The sequence below is a fragment of the Rhinoderma darwinii genome, chromosome 9, assembly GCF_050947455.1.
Source record: "Rhinoderma darwinii isolate aRhiDar2 chromosome 9, aRhiDar2.hap1, whole genome shotgun sequence".
NCBI lineage: Eukaryota > Metazoa > Chordata > Amphibia > Anura > Rhinodermatidae > Rhinoderma > Rhinoderma darwinii.
In genome coordinates, this window is record NC_134695.1 from 10,529,278 (window position 1) to 10,544,988 (window position 15,711).

The 15,711-nt window shown below is 44.1% G+C and overlaps 1 protein-coding gene across 2 annotated transcripts in view; it reads right to left on the minus strand.

Annotated features, from left to right (window-relative positions):
- STIP1 (stress induced phosphoprotein 1) overlaps positions 1-13,295 on the minus strand; it is a 45,402-nt gene extending 32,107 nt beyond the window's left edge. Inside the window, exons 1-4 of one of the 2 annotated variants that reach the window (XM_075837244.1) lie at positions 13,187-13,295; positions 7,365-7,574; positions 6,031-6,172; positions 5,785-5,926 (exon numbers count right to left, since the gene is read on the minus strand). In XM_075837244.1, coding sequence (XP_075693359.1) covers positions 5,785-5,926; positions 6,031-6,172; positions 7,365-7,574; positions 13,187-13,195 — 503 coding nt within the window. In that variant the 5' untranslated portion in view covers positions 13,196-13,295. Of the gene's footprint in view, positions 1-5,784; positions 5,927-6,030; positions 6,173-7,364; positions 7,575-13,171 lie in introns of both variants that reach the window. The other variant, XM_075837245.1, reaches the window with a different exon arrangement.
- Between the last annotated feature and the right edge of the window lie 2,416 nt (positions 13,296-15,711).

Genomic DNA, 15,711 nt, shown 5'->3' on the forward strand with positions numbered 1-15,711 from the left:
CCGATTAGTGTAATATTTATGTTATGTTCTACTGCCCGCCCGGCGGTTGCTAGGCAACGGCTCCGTCACACACGGATGCCTTCAGTTTTTTTGACGGCCCCATTGACTTGCATGGGCATCACGATCACGGAATCCCGGACCAAAGTAGGACATGCTCTACTTTGGATCGGAACGGAGCAACGGACCGTCAAAAAAAAATAACTGAAGTGTGCATGGCCCCATGGAAATGAATGGGTTCAGGGTGCCATCAGTGACAAAAACGGATAGCACCCTGAAGGAAAAAACTGAAGTGGGCATGGGGCCTTATTTCGGTAATTAACCCCTTAATTGCGGTGATCTAATGCAATCACCGCAATTTAGGGGTTTCTAGCACATCGGCAGACCTCGCAATGAAATCGTGAAGTTTGCAGACGGCTAGCATGGCGACTGGAGGCCAAGTAATGGCCTCCGTGTCTGCCATGTACGGAAGCCTATCAGGATCAGCCTCCTGATAGACTTTGTCAGAGTCACAGGACGTCACTGCCGTTTGCGATGCACACTGTCGGCGACAGTGTGCATCGGGTACCGGGACAATTAGACATCCTACATTTTTGTTATCCGTTTGGCCGGTTAGTCTATTTAAACTAGGGCTGGACGATCAAATTCATTCGCCCCCAAGGCCTCTGACGATTCTGTTTAACAGAAACGTTGGCTAGATTCTTTAGCGGCACCGTCCTGCAGGAAGAAGCTCTGCCCCACCGCCTTGTCTGCCCAGTCTAATAAGCTGCGCCCCATTCTGTCCCTGCTTCCCCATGGAACTGCTGTTACGGTATTTTTATTTTTTCAGTACAGAACAGCAGTTCCACGGGGAAGAAAGGACTCCTAGTATATACCACCACCCGCTGTAAATACCACCCCCTTGCAGATGGCACCACCACCCCTTAAGAAAAATAGCACCACTGTAGCTCCCACTAGGAGCCAAATCACCAGCCAAGGTGCCGGCAAACTCAGGCCAGGGATTCTGCTCCTAGTGGAAGTCCCTGACGCCTGTCCATATATAGAGTGGGGGAGGGTGATGCGACCTACAAGGCGGGGGGGCGGGCGGTGGTGCAATCTACGAGGGGGAACTACATGGAGGGGTGGTGGCACAGTGTAGGCACTATCTACATGGGCACTGTGGTGTTTTCAGGGGATGGGGACAAAAAAAAAAAAAAAAGTTTATAAGTGCCCTATCTCCTACCTAATCTGATAGTTGCTAGAATGTAGATAAGCGGTTTTTATATTGAAAAATTATAATTTTTTTTTAGCAAGTAATGAACAATTAGATTTATGCTAATTAGTGCTTAATGACCAAGTGGGCGTTTTTTACTTTACCAAGTGGCCGTTGTAAAGAGAAGTGTATGACGCTGACCAATCAGCATCATACACTTCTCTTCATTTATGCCCAGCTTGTTTCACTGTACAGAGTGATCTCGCGAGATCACGCTGTGACAGGACTTCCTCACACAGGTTCTTAAATCGGCGCCACGGAAGCCTGAATAGACATCACCTCCAGCCGCTAGAGATTCGGCTAAACGTCCTGTAGCGGCTGGAGGCGATGTCTGTTGGCTCTTCCATCGCTCCGGTGAAGGACGTCAGTGTGTGATCTCGCGAGATCACGCTGTGCAGTGAAACAAGCTGGGCTGGAATGAAGAGAAGTGTATAACGCTGATTGGTCAGCGTCAAACACTTCTCTTTACAACGCCCACTTGGTTATTAAGAACTAATTAGCATAAATTCTCATAACTTGCTCAAAAATTAGTTTTTCAAAATAAAAACTAATGTTATCTACATTACAGCACCTATCAGATTAGTTTAGGTAGGAGATGGTCACCAGTTTATAAGTGCCCTGTCTCTTTAAATCCATCAGGTTTTTTTAACGGCCATGAAAAAGAGATGGCAAATGGATGACAAAAGGCCATTAAAAACAAACAGACGGACTGGAAATGGATAAGAATTTGGAGACACTGATGCAAAACGGCCATGAAAAACCGAACAGTTGGTTAGTTTTTTAATGGCCTTTTTTTTCCACAGTCGTATTACTGTAGCCTAAATGAACGATGCCAGGAGTACAATTCACATGTACCGTGGTTGGGCAGGGAAATCTGGCTGACACACAAACCGTTTTTCATGGTCGTATGAATCCGGTCTTCATGTCATTTATTTAAAAACCATCGTGGGACAGTTACTGCACAGGGTCTTGCTCACACTTCAGACACTAACGTAATCTCTCCCCAGAGTGCCTGCTCGGCGCAATCTGCCTGACCCTGCTGCAATTCAGACTGCTCTCGCCTGAAATGTTGGAGACCGGCTGAGGTGCTGACGGGCAGCGTTAGGGCATGCAGCGCATAATTGATTATAAATTCCGTTAACTTGTGCCCTGCCGGGGAATCAATTAGATATACATTTTTTCCTATTTTGTATTTCTGATTTTAAAAAAAAGTATTTGCAGAGGTTAAAAATTGTGCAATTATTAGAGCAATACAGGTTACGTTTTTTATATAAAGAAAATAAATTAAAGAATCTCTCGTTATTACTGTTTAACAGAAAAGAAAAAAAAACAAAAAAAAAAAAAAACACGAGATTCAAAATCAAAAATCGCCCATTAGTGCTGAAAGAAAAAAAAAAGAAAAAATCTAGAATTTTTTTTTTTAGCAAAATCGCCCAGCCCTAATTTAACCCTTTTTATAATGGTAATGATTAAAAGTTGACATAATCAGATGTAAGTGATCAAATGGCTGCTGGCATACAGAGGAATGATGGGAGGGCACCTATCATGTCCTCCGAGGATTCTCCTCTTCTGCATTTAAGAGTTGTAGGTATCTGAAATCATTGCAGCTTTTAATGGCAATGGCCTGAAGGCAGGAAGGAAGCATCCTGAATTCAGTTCCCAGTGGTCACTTTGAACGCAGTGTTTAGCGCTTTTTGTGGTCAAGTTCTGGTAATTTCGCCTCAGGAGTGTGTCGGTGACAGCCCCATCTCTTTTTTAGCAGGGTGCTATACAGTGTGGACTACCATTAAAGTTAGGACTGTAGATGATCTATATGCCATAGCTGCATGGGACATCAGCGGCTAGGATGTGCCTAAAAGTCAAGACACACTTGTGTTGGTTGGGACCATGTATTTAGGATTGGTATTCTTCAAAAAAACATAAGTCGCCTTCGTTAAAGAAATACTCTTTTGAAGACAACCCCTTTTTTTTCTGAAGAGGATATCATGGCGATCAGACGATCATCAGTAGTCTGGCAACTCTACCCCCGTCAGTTGTTATAAAGAGGGAACACAAATTTTATGTGGCATTACATACATGCCAGCAAATAGCCATATGAGGGCGTGTGGTTTTTTTGGGGCAGGAGGAGTGGTAATTTTTAGCAACACCATTTACTGTACTGCAAAAAAAAAAAAAAAAAAAAAACACGTTACGAGGCGGAAAACAAAAACACAAACACCGATTCCTTCACTGTTGACTATGCGGTAAAAAAATGTTAACTTTATTCTGCGCATCAATAAGATTACAGAGATACCAAACTTATATGGTGTTTTTGTTTTTTTTATGGATTTACTACTTTCAAAAGAGGAGAAAAAAAAACAAAACTGTTTGTGTCCCTATATTCCGAGACCCATACCTTTTTTATTTTTCCGTTGATTGAGCGCTGTGAGGGCGTGTTTCTTTTGTGCGGCGAGCTGTAGTTTTTAGTGGTGCATACAACTTTGAGCACTTTTTACTCCATACTTATGTATTGCAGTTGCAGTGTATTGTGATTTTTACCTCTGGCAGGGCTTAACCCCTTAAAGGGAATGTGTTGCCAGAAAAACATGTTTGTTTTTTTTTTAATTAAACATTTAGTGTGTAGGTGATTAAACATTGTTCAAATTTTTTTTATTTTTTTCACGAGTCAGGAAATATTATAAATTAGATTCTAATTTATAATATTTCCCATTGCTGGTCACTAGATGGAGCTATTCCCAAAATTGCAGCATTGCAAAATTGGGTAAAAAGCCCTCGCTCTAGTGAGCTCTCAGCATCCCCCCCTCCTTTATCCTGGCTAGTGCCGGGATAAACGAGGGGTTTGAACGGTCTAACCTCCTACACTGTGTGTCGCCATTTTTTGAGCTAACACACAGTGTAGAAGGTTAACATACAGTAGTAAACGTACACAAACACGAACATACATTGAAATCTCTTACCTGCTCCTGCCGCCGCGGCTCCCTCCGGCCCGTCCGCTCCGTCTGCTGCCCCAAGTGCACAAGTCCGGAAGCCGCGACCGGAAGTAGTAATCTTCCTGTCCGGCCGCGACTTCCGGTCCACGGGAAAATGGCGCCGGACGGCGCCAATTTCAAATTGGACTGTGTGGGAGCGGCGCATGCGCAGTTCCCACACAGACGGCGTACACAGAAGTGGATGGGACGGGAGCCGTTCGCAGTCCCTATGGGACTGTGGCTGCCGTATTCCATGTCTGTATGTGTCGTTAATCGACACATACAGAAATGGAACAAAAAATGGCAGCCCCCATAGGGAAGAAAAAGTGTAAAAATAAGAAAAAGTAAAACAAAAACACACAAATAAATATAAACGTTTTTAATAAAGCACTAACATCTTTAACATATGAAAAATTAATTTGTGATGACACTGTTCCTTTAAGGACACAGCCAATTTTGGCCTTGAGGACAGAACAATTTTTTTATATTTCCCTCTTTGCATCCCGAAGCTCATAACTCTTATTTTTTGTACGACGTAGTTGTATGACACTGTTTTTTGCGGGACGCGTTGTACTTTATGTAGGTACCATTTTTTTGGTACCAATACATCATTTAATTTCAATAAATTATTATTTTGGCAAAAATGCAGAAAAAATAAATTCAAAAAAAGTGTTTTCATTGTGTAAAAGTAGTAAAACATACAAAAACTATACAAATTTGGTATCATTGCAATCCCAACAACCTGCTGAATAAAAATAGTGTTATTTATACCACCCGGTAAATTGCGAAAATTTAGGACGCAAAAAAAAAAGTGTGGCGAAATTGCTGCTTTTTTTCTATTCCCCCCCCCCCAAAAAAAAAAGTGAATCAATAAATTCTATGCACCCCAAAATGGTGCTATTAAAAATTACAACTTGTCCCGCAAAAAAGACGACCTAATACAGCTATGTCGACGAAAAAATGAAAAGGCTATAGCTCTTTGAATGAGACGATGGAAAAACGTAAAAAATGGCTTGGTCATCAAGGTCTAAAATAGGCTGGTCATTAAGGGGTTAATGGCAGAGAGAGCGGGGCAGTGGCTGTGTATTACAGCCGGTGCCCCGCTCTCGATCGCGTGCACAGACGGCTGTCACACAGGACAAGAATGCTCGCCCTAATGCGCCAAGTATTCGCCACTCGGGACGAGAATTCTCATCCTGTGTCGCAACCAGAGGGCAGACCTGGGGGCCTTGGAGTAACAAGGGTGGGCCCCTAATGTTTTTAGATGCTATGTTTGCTATTGACCGCAGCCATTAGTGCGAGTGTAATATACAGCGGACACTCAGTGAGCCTGCTCCACACTCCCCCACCCACTAGGACATACATTTACCTCAAAGGTCAGTAAGGGGTCACTGCAATGAATGTGGCAGCGTTTTTTTTTCCCTATATACATCTTATTTTTCTAGTTATACAACTGTACTTACATGGATTAGTACACAAGTGAAAGACACTCCCACATTGAAGTTAAATATACATAATACACCTATGGAGCTTGCAAATTAACCTCTTCAGTTGCTCAGTACTCACGTGCCAAGATCAGATGGTTTGTTTTTCAGTTGTTCTATAAGTTCTTTGTAGCTAGGGTCACTAAGGAGGGCTCGTGTACGAGGGTCAGACTCTAATTTCTGGAATAAGTTAGGGGAGTTGAAGGGATTCATAAACCTTCTCTCTGTGGAGTATGAAAAAAAAATAATGAAAAAAAACCCCCAAAAATAAGACGAGAGAGATGCTCTTTACAGCTCAATTTGAACTAAATTTGAACTAAATTTGTACCCGCTAGCCTTGCTTCCATATTCTGCAGCCCCTCTTTAAGCTGTCCATTTGTTGGCTCATGTCTTAGACCCTCCTCATAGGTTTTCTTGGCTTCTTCAAATCGATTAAGAAATTCCAAGGCTGCAGCTTTACGCGAGTATCCCTATACAAGAGAAGGACATTAAACAGGTGGTCATTAAACCGGTTCTATCTAGGCAGAAAGAACTTTTCTAACCAATCTTAGGCTGGATTTACACGAGCATGTGCCTTTTGTGCGCGCAAAAAACGCAGCGTTTTGCGCGCGCAAAAGGCACTTAACAGCTCCGTGAGTCATCACATATGATGCGTGGCTGCGTGATCTTCGCTCAGCGGCCATCATTATGACACTGTTTGTAAACAGAAAAGAACGTGGTGCTTTTCTGTTTTCATTCATACTTTTTACTGCTGTTGCTCGAATCGCGCTCGTCACACGGAAGTGCTTCCGTGTGCTGCGCATGATTTTCACACACCCATTGACTTCAATAGGTGCGTGATGTGCGAGAAACGCAGAAATATAAAACATGTCGTGAGTTTTACGCAGCGGACACACTGCGCGAAACTCATGGACAGTCTGCACGGCCCCATAGACCAACATAGGTCCGTGCGACGCGCATGATTTTCACGGACGTATATCACGTTCGTCTAAATAAGCCCTTATAATCATGCAAGGTGACGTTACATCTGCAGAGTACATCATGGAGCATGCACGACAGCCAGGAATAGGAAATAAAATCTAGGTTTATAATAACTATTTACTGCCACTTGTCAAAAGCAAGTAGTGTAAATCTGATGTCAGCATGAACCATGTTACCCGAGGGTCTAGTGCTGTTAATGAACCATGTTACCCGAGGGTCTAGTGCTGTTAATATCTCTAATGTCCACCTCCATATTTGAAGCCTGATTTTTACGTAAAGGGCAACTAAAAAGGGGGAATGTAAACTCCAGGTCAGCAGATAAACTTTTATACATCGGTCTTCTTTGCGCATCCCATTTGCAGACTTCTGATCAGCAGCCAATAGTTTGCGGACAGGATCCATTTCAACTTCTTGTGGGCACTCTGGCAGAAACTATGTATTGAAGAACTACTACGAATAACAATTCCCCACTATTTTATCGCTGGTATCTCAAAAACACAAGTACTATTTTGTCCTATTTGGCATAGTGATCCACTGAGCCCCATGCCATTCCATAGACTTCTACCACCCCACTGAGTGATACAGCCTACACAAAAATAATCTGTCTTCCCAAATCTTGCAGCAGATTTCCGCTACATCAACTTAATCCATTTCATTTTTTATAATCCAATATGGTTCTACCTTTCCCCAGTCAGACTTCAGCTCAACAGTTTTGCAGCCATCTTCTAACGCTTTGGAGAAGTCCCTCTTTTTGGCATAGGCTGCGGAGCGATTGCTATACAGCACATGGTTTTTGGGGTCTAGTTTGATGGCTTCTGTGTAGCATCGCACGGCTTCATCCAAATCCCCAGTTGAAAGCGCTTTGTTGCCCTTCTCTTTTAATTCATTAGCCTAACAAAAAGAGTAACGAAGAAATGTAAATAGCACAATAAGCTTTTATTTTCGGTTTACTTGTGAAATCTTTATCAGCATTAGGCCGGATTTACACGAGCGTGTGCGTTTTGCGCGCGCAAAAAACGCTGCGTTTTGCGCGCGCAAAAGGCATTTGACAGCTCCGTGTGTCATCCGTGTATGATGCGCGGCTGCGTGATTTTCGCGCAGCCGCCATCATAGAGATGAGGCTAGTCGACGCCCGTCACTGTCCAAGGTGCTGAAAGAGCTAACTGATCGGCAGTAACTCTTTCAGCACCCTCGACAGTGAATGCCGATCACAATATACACCAACCTGTGAATAAAAAAAAGACGTTCATACTTACCAAGAACTTCCTGCTTCCTCCAGTCCGGTCTCCCGGCCGTTGCCTTGGTGACGCGTCCCTCTCTTGTCATCCGGCCCCACCTCCCAGGATGACGCGGCAGTCCATGAGACCGCTGCAGCCTGTGCTTGGCCTGTGATTGGCTGCAGCTGTCACTTGGCCTGAATTGTCATCCCGGGAGGTCGGACTGGAGGAAGGAGCTGGGACTTATCGGTAAGGCCGAACTTCTGTTTTTTTTTACACGTATATGTATATCGAAAGTCACTGTCCACGGTGCTGAACCAGTTTAAGTCTTTCAGCACCGTGGGCAGTGACTGTCTCCTGACGTCGCGTACCCGAACATTTTTTGCCGGGTTCGGTCAAAACGAGTTCGGCCGAACCCGGTGAAGTTCGGTGCGCTCATCTCTAATTTGACACTCCGTTTGGATGTTTGTAAACAGAAAAGCACGTGGTGCTTTTCTGTTTACATTCATCCTTTTGACAGCTCTTGCGTGATTTTCGCGCATGCAACGCAGTAGCGTCCGTGTGGCATGCGTTGTTTTCACGCACCCATTGACTTCAATGGGTGCGTGTTGCGTGAAAAACGCACGATTATAGAACATGTCGTGAGTTTTACGCAACGCACTCACGCTGCGCAAAATTCACGCATCGTCTAAACTGCCCCATAGAGTAATATAGGTGCGTACGACACGCGTGAAAAGCACGCGCGTCGCACGCGCGTATATTACGCTCGTGTAAATGAGGCCTTAGATAGAGAGAATATAGAGTTGAAAGAAACCTGGTTACCACTGCAAAAAAAAAAAAAACGTCAATCTCAGGAAACAGTCGACCAGGTGTTACGGTAATGCCAAAATTTTACTGCTAATTGTACGTGACTCCGTGTTGCTGTGGAGTCCGAGCCGAATGAACTACTTATGTAGAAAATGGTCAGCCTCCTGTTCACCGGTACCTAAAGCAATATCTTCACATGACATCCAACGGTGTAATACCATCCCTGGTTCCCTGAACAATTATCATTCTGGATCTTGATATCTCCAGCTAATATTCTTCATTTTTCCCCCCAGTCTCCAACATACAAAGTATTTGGCCTGAAGCCATGTACTGTTCATATGTAACGTGTAAATATTTGGACAGCCCTGTTACGGTACCACGCAGATGACAGACTTCCCTGCTATAGTTTGCAAACCATCACTTAACCCCTCATGTTCTAGAAACCCTCTAACCATACCACCCCCGCTCTGACTCACTCAGGGCAGCGTGGGTTGGATAGAGAAAGACGGCACAGTTGTAACCATTTTCTTTTGTATCGCGATCCATAGAATTCGTGAGCTGCAAGGTAATTATCTCAAGCATAGGCTACGGTATAATTTTATCACTTAGGCCAAGATTAGCCAGGAAGCAGTTTAGTTACGACGGAGGGGAAAAAATAAAAGTTTAAAAAAGGCATATATATTCTATAACTTACCTTTATATAAACTGCATACATAGGAGCTTAAGGATTATCATAGCCTATATGGACAGGCTCCAGAGCGTGCACAGTCCTGCCGCCACAGTTCAAGACTTCTCAGAGTATTCAATTCCAAAAACGTACATTTTGGTGCTTAGTTAGGCCTCATGCACACGACCGTATTTTTTCCCACCCGTAAATACTGCCGTAAATATGGGTCCAGTGTCACACATATTCGACCCGTTTTGCACCAGTATTTACGAACCCGTGCCCGTAAATATGGGTCCGGTGTCACCCGTATTCCACCCGTATTTACGGGCACGTTTTTGACGGCAAAATAGCACTGCACTAATGGGCAGCCCCTTCTCTCTCTATCAGTGCAGGATAGAGAGAAGGGACAGCCCTTTCCGTAAAAAAAGTAAAAGAAATTCATACATACCCGGCCGTTGTCTTGGTGACGCGTCCCTCTCTTCACATCCAGCCCGACCTCCCTGGATGATGCGGCAGTCCATGTGACCGCTGCAGCCTGTGATTGACCTGTGATTGGCTGCAGCGGTCACATGGCCTGAAACGTCATCCAGGACCTCGGGCCGGATGTCGAGAGGGACGCGTCACCAAGGCAACGGGCGGGAGACCGGACTGGAGGAAGCAGGAAGTTCTCGGTAAGTATGAACGTCTTTTATGGTTATTTTTTACAGGTTTATACTGATCAGTAGTCACTGTCCAGGGTGCTGAAAGAGTTAATGCCGATCAGTTAACTCTTTCAGCTCCCTGGACAGTGACTATTTACTGACGTCGCTTAGCAACGCTGCCGTAATGACGGGTGCACACATGTAGCCACCTGTCATTACGAGAGCTCCATAGACTTCTATGGACTGTCCGTGCCGTTATTACGGCCTGAAATAGGACATGTTCTATCTTTTTCAACGGCACGGGCACCTTCCCGTGAGAAAACGGGAAGGCACCCGTCGCCAATAGAAGTCTATAAGCCCGTTATTACGGGTCGTAATTACGACCCGTAATAACGGGAGTTTTTACGGTCGTGTGCATGAGGCCTTATATGGGAGCTTCGTGGATAAAGTGCCAAAGACCCTTTGGAGAACTGATATACTTCCATTATAAGAAGCTATAGGACAATGAAGATTCCCTGTAGCTTTTCTACAAATACCATTTTATGGAGAGCCTGTATACTGCGGACAGGCCTGCGGAAAACATCAGAAAGGATTTTTCACGTGGACGCTGCGCTTGCGCAGGTCCTGGATGTCTAGGTAACTAGCGCAGGTGCAGTGTGTTTCATTAGAAGTTGCCGATACATTTCCTGCCATTTTTAGAGCAGCATTGCTGTCAGGTGGAGAAGGCTTTGCTTGAAAGGGGTCGTGGCTTGCCAGGGTGAATAAACAGCGCAGAACTTTTAATGACTATTTTAGTAAGTTGGCTATTTTCCCAATTCCAATGCACTTGTAAATATTATACATAAACCGGACAATCATTTTAAATCACTAACGTGATCCTAAAGGATAAAGAATGGGGTTTCAGCCCTGGCGACATTTAAATTATAGTAGTATTAGTGTAGTCATTTTAACCCCATAAAAGTCAACTCAAAATTGGAAAAACCCTCCCAAAATGGCCGGGTCATGGAGTAAATAAAAAGACAAACCCATATGTAATAAGGGAGTAAGTATGCTCTCTGATAAATAAGGGGAGAAGGGGGAGGTGATATCAAACAAAATTCCATGTTACCCTCGCCTCTCCCTTCAGAGTGCACGTCTCCCGCTGCCCCACTCATCTACATTAGGCTGAAGTGAAAGCTGCAAGTACAGTAAATGCAGCACCCACCTCAACCTGCTCTAGCTCTTAGATTTAAAACCAGACCAAAACCACGTCTCCAGCCTGTTCTAGCCGGAGCATTTAGGGTAGAAACTGCCACTACAGATACACTGCCCGAACCGTATTGTAAGGACCTTTTCCTGCAGCCCGAGCGCAGCTTGGGATATAATGTTAGGAGGTTAAAGAGGCTCTGTCACCAGATCATCAAATCCCTATCTCCTATTGCATGTGATGGGCGCTGCAATGTAGATAACAGTAAAGTTTTTTTTTGTTTTTTTTTTAAAAACTATCATTTTTGCCCAAGTTATGAGCAATTTTATATTTATGCAAATTAGCTTTTCAATGGACAACTGGGCGTGTATTGTGTTTTTACCAACTGGGCGTGTATTGTGTTTTTACCAACTGGGCGTGTATTGTGTTTTTACCAACTGGGCGTGTATTGTGCTAATGCATCTTGTGGTATCCTTTTAAAAAAGAAAGGCATCCATTAAACACAAACCATATTAACCTCAGGGTAATGGATACCAAAGTAAAAATAATTCTGTACCACCCTCTGGTTGGTCTCCCGTAGCGATACATAACTCCCTCCAGGGCTGGTGTCCGTGCTGCCGGCCTACTGGGAAGACATTTTCTCCCATGTGCCTGTTGCAGAAAGTGATTGGCTGCAGAGGTCACATGGGATGAAACATCATCATTGAGGCCAGACAGGGGAGGAGTGATGTGTCGCTATGGAAACGCCAGGTGCAGTAATTTTTGTTTTTACTTGTACATTTTGCTGCGAAATTGCAGCTTTACCACAGCAAAAAAAAAAAAACACATCGCAAAACTTGATATTTGTTGCGGAATTTCACTTCCCCGTTAAACTCAAAGTGGAAAGTCCAGAACAAAATAAGGAACTATTAAAAAAATCCACAGATCAATTTCTCCAGGATGTGGATGAGATTTTTTATAATCTCAGACACTTTGAACATGCCCTTACAGTAGCAGCAGTCGTGGCAGAATTCTGAAGACATTGTCCGCATCAATGCCGCACATAATCTGCGTTGCAGATTCCGTTGCGCCTTTGCCTAAAATGTGAAGTAAATTGCTGCGGATTAGCCGTTGCGTATTTAGGTGAACATCCTGCTCGATTTTAAAACATTCCATCTCAGTCTGGCTACAGACCTCGAAATACATAGGTCCAGCCAGAATGATTAAACATCCTGTTCCTGAAAGCAATCCGCAACGCACATAACATTTGCGGATTTCATTGCGGAATTTTGCAACTCCATTGAAGTCAATGGAGAAATTACACATCAAGTCCACAACAGCTAGTGCATGCTGCGGACACCAAATTCCGCACCGCAGCCTACGGTCCGCAACGTCTGCACGAAGATACCTAAAAAGGTGTGGAAGCCAAAAGGACAAACGGTCTGCTGCGGATTTCCAGTGCGGACTGTCCGCAGCAATTCCGCCACGTGTGAACATGCCCCAATACACAGCAGATTTTCAGTCAGCTAATCCTGACTTCAAATCCGCAGCAACTACGCTACGTGTGCAGGAGCCACAGGCATCCATCATGTCCATATTTAGCATATACATTAAACGGAGGACAAAAACAGTGTGAACGTTGCCTTACTCATCTCTATGTAAATGGGCCTCTATGACCAGATCAAGACTCTGAAACTGCCCCATGCGTCACCACACTGAGCAAATACCAGCTCAATGCCACGTCCTTCATCGGTGGTATCAACATTTGACCAATACAGCCATCACCACTACGTACGCAGAGGCTCGTCCATGTAAAGTGCAGGCCAGCACAGGAAACTGCAAGTAAAGTTAATAAACCTGCCTCATGTAACAGGCCAGTCACTACTGCCAGTCTTCCGCTCTAATACACACAGTAACCAGGCACGGTACAGCCCCTCCTCTTCCCCCTGATATAACGACGTAAAGATTCAACCGATTAAACCTGTTCATACCCCGAGCCCTCTCACCGTCTCCATAGCTGCACTGTATTCCGGCCTCTCCACGCGTCTTCTCGAACCTACTAAAAGATGACAGTTCAAAGCCTGCCCAGTCAGTGCCACACCATTCGTGGATGTCTTTAAATGCACGCTGTGGATTGGACAACTTCTATGTCAATCAAAAGGCCGCTCCCCTCTCTATCCTTTGCAGGAGTTGCCAGGCATCATTAAAACCCTCCCCTCTGAATGATTGCGATCTATTGGTCGAGTTGTGTATTGTGAATTGGCTGGTGAATTCTGGAAGCTTCTACTATGGGGATTGGAGGATGTCATCGCTTCTAGCTTTAATTGGCCTGAGTTCCGATCAATCATAAAACCCCGCCCATACACTCTTCATTCAGAAAACGTGACGTCACGAGCAAGCTGAAAGAGCTCTTATTCTTTATCTTGTAGAACTCAAATTGTGATGATGTAATACAATAATGTGGAAATTCTTTCAAATACCTTTTTCTAACATCTGACATTTTCCACATAACAGTGCCAACCACATTCCACCATATGTTAATCACGGATAGCCGGAATTACTTCCATACCAGTGCCATCTTAGGCTGGGTTCACACGACCTATTTTCAGGCGTAAACGAGGCGTATTATGCCTCGTTTTACGTCTGAAAATAGGGCTACAATACGTCGGCAAACATCTGCCCATTCATTTGAATGGGTTTGCCGACGTACTGTGCCGACGACCTGTAATTTACGCGTCGTCGTTTGACAGCTGTTAAACGACGACGCGTAAATGGACTGCCTCGGCAAAGAAGTGCAGGACACTTCTTTGCCACGTAATTTGAGCTGTTCTTCATTGAACTCAATGAAGCACAGCTCAAGATTTACGAGCGTCTCAGACGGCTCGCAAAATGCGAGGAGGAGCATTTACGTGTGAAACAAGGCAGCTGTTAACAGTCTGTCTTTTCACACGTAAATGCCTCTCATTGTGTGAACATACCTTAACAGAGACAACCAAAGTACCCCCAAAACTGTCAGTCACAGTCTCTCCATAAGTAAGACAGACACATGTATACATTATACTACTTGCTAACCAGGGGTGAACCTAGCCCGTCTGCGGCGAACTATAAAAAGGCGCCCCCCCCACCCCCCAATCTATCGGAGTTTTCTCATTCCTAGCTTTACACATCAAACACGCAATATATACATTTTTTAAATAGGAAAATATTTGATGTTTATTTGTTAGGCCCTCTTTACACGGAGTATTTTGACGAGTTTTTGGGCGCGGAAACCGCTCCGCAAAACTCGTCAAAAACAGTCCGAAAATGCCTCCCGAGAAAGAAGGGACATGCCCTATCTTCGCGCGTTTACGCCTCTGACCACCTATTTACATCAATGGGAGGCAGAGAAAGGGTATTTCGCAGAGTTTTTTGCCCGTAGCACTCAATCGCCGCGAGCTAAAAAATCGCGGCAAACGACATGCAGGAAAGACAAAATCTGCCTCAAAATCCCAAACAGAATTTTGAGGCAGAATTTTCCTCCTGCAAAAAACTCTGTGTGAACATAGCCTAAAGTGCTGTTTGAAGTATGGAAAATATTTAAAGACTTATTCTTACTGCCAATCAGTGCAGTGCAAATAGTACAGTCTGCACGGCCCCATATCTCTCCTCGGCAGCCAGTCTCATTTGTGGCGTCACTCTCTGCAATTACATTCAGGCCAGTCCAGGACGGATCGTGCTTAGCGCTGTTTTGAAGCGGCACATCCGGGGCTGGTTTCTTTGCTCTACCTGCTGTATTGTTGTGGTCTGCCTGTGCTGACTTGATGCAAGTGGTGGATTAATATGATCTTAGGCCCTGGGCTGTACACAAGTTATGGGCCCACATACCACTCGTAAGTATCACCTACATGTCAAAGTACATCACATGCCACTCTGCAGACTGTCTCTTAGCCTGATCATCTGCTGCCACACTCACAATTCCCCACAGCCCCCACCACAGTAATGTACATAGATTGTAAGACCAACATTACAAATAATACCCCCATATTGTTACTGAATAATACCCCAGTACTATTACTGAATAATACCTTTATACTGTTACTGAATAATACCCCCGTACTGTTACTGAATAATACCACATACAGTTACTGAATAATACCTCCATACTGTTACTGAATAATACCGCCATACAGTTACTGAATAATACCCCCATACTGTTACTGAATAATACCTCCATACTGTTACTGAATAATACCCCCATACTGATAATACCTCCATACTGCTACTGAATAATACCTCCATACTGCTACTGAAAAATACCCCCATACTGTTACTGAATAATACCTTTTATACTGTTACTGAATAATATCCCATACAGTTACTGAATAATACCCCCGTACTGTTACTGAATAATACCACATACTGTTACTGAATAATACCTCCATACTGTTACTGAATAATACCGCCATACAGTTACTGAATAATACCCCCATACTGTTACTGAATAATACCCCCATACTGATACTGAATAATACCTCCATACTGTTACTGAATA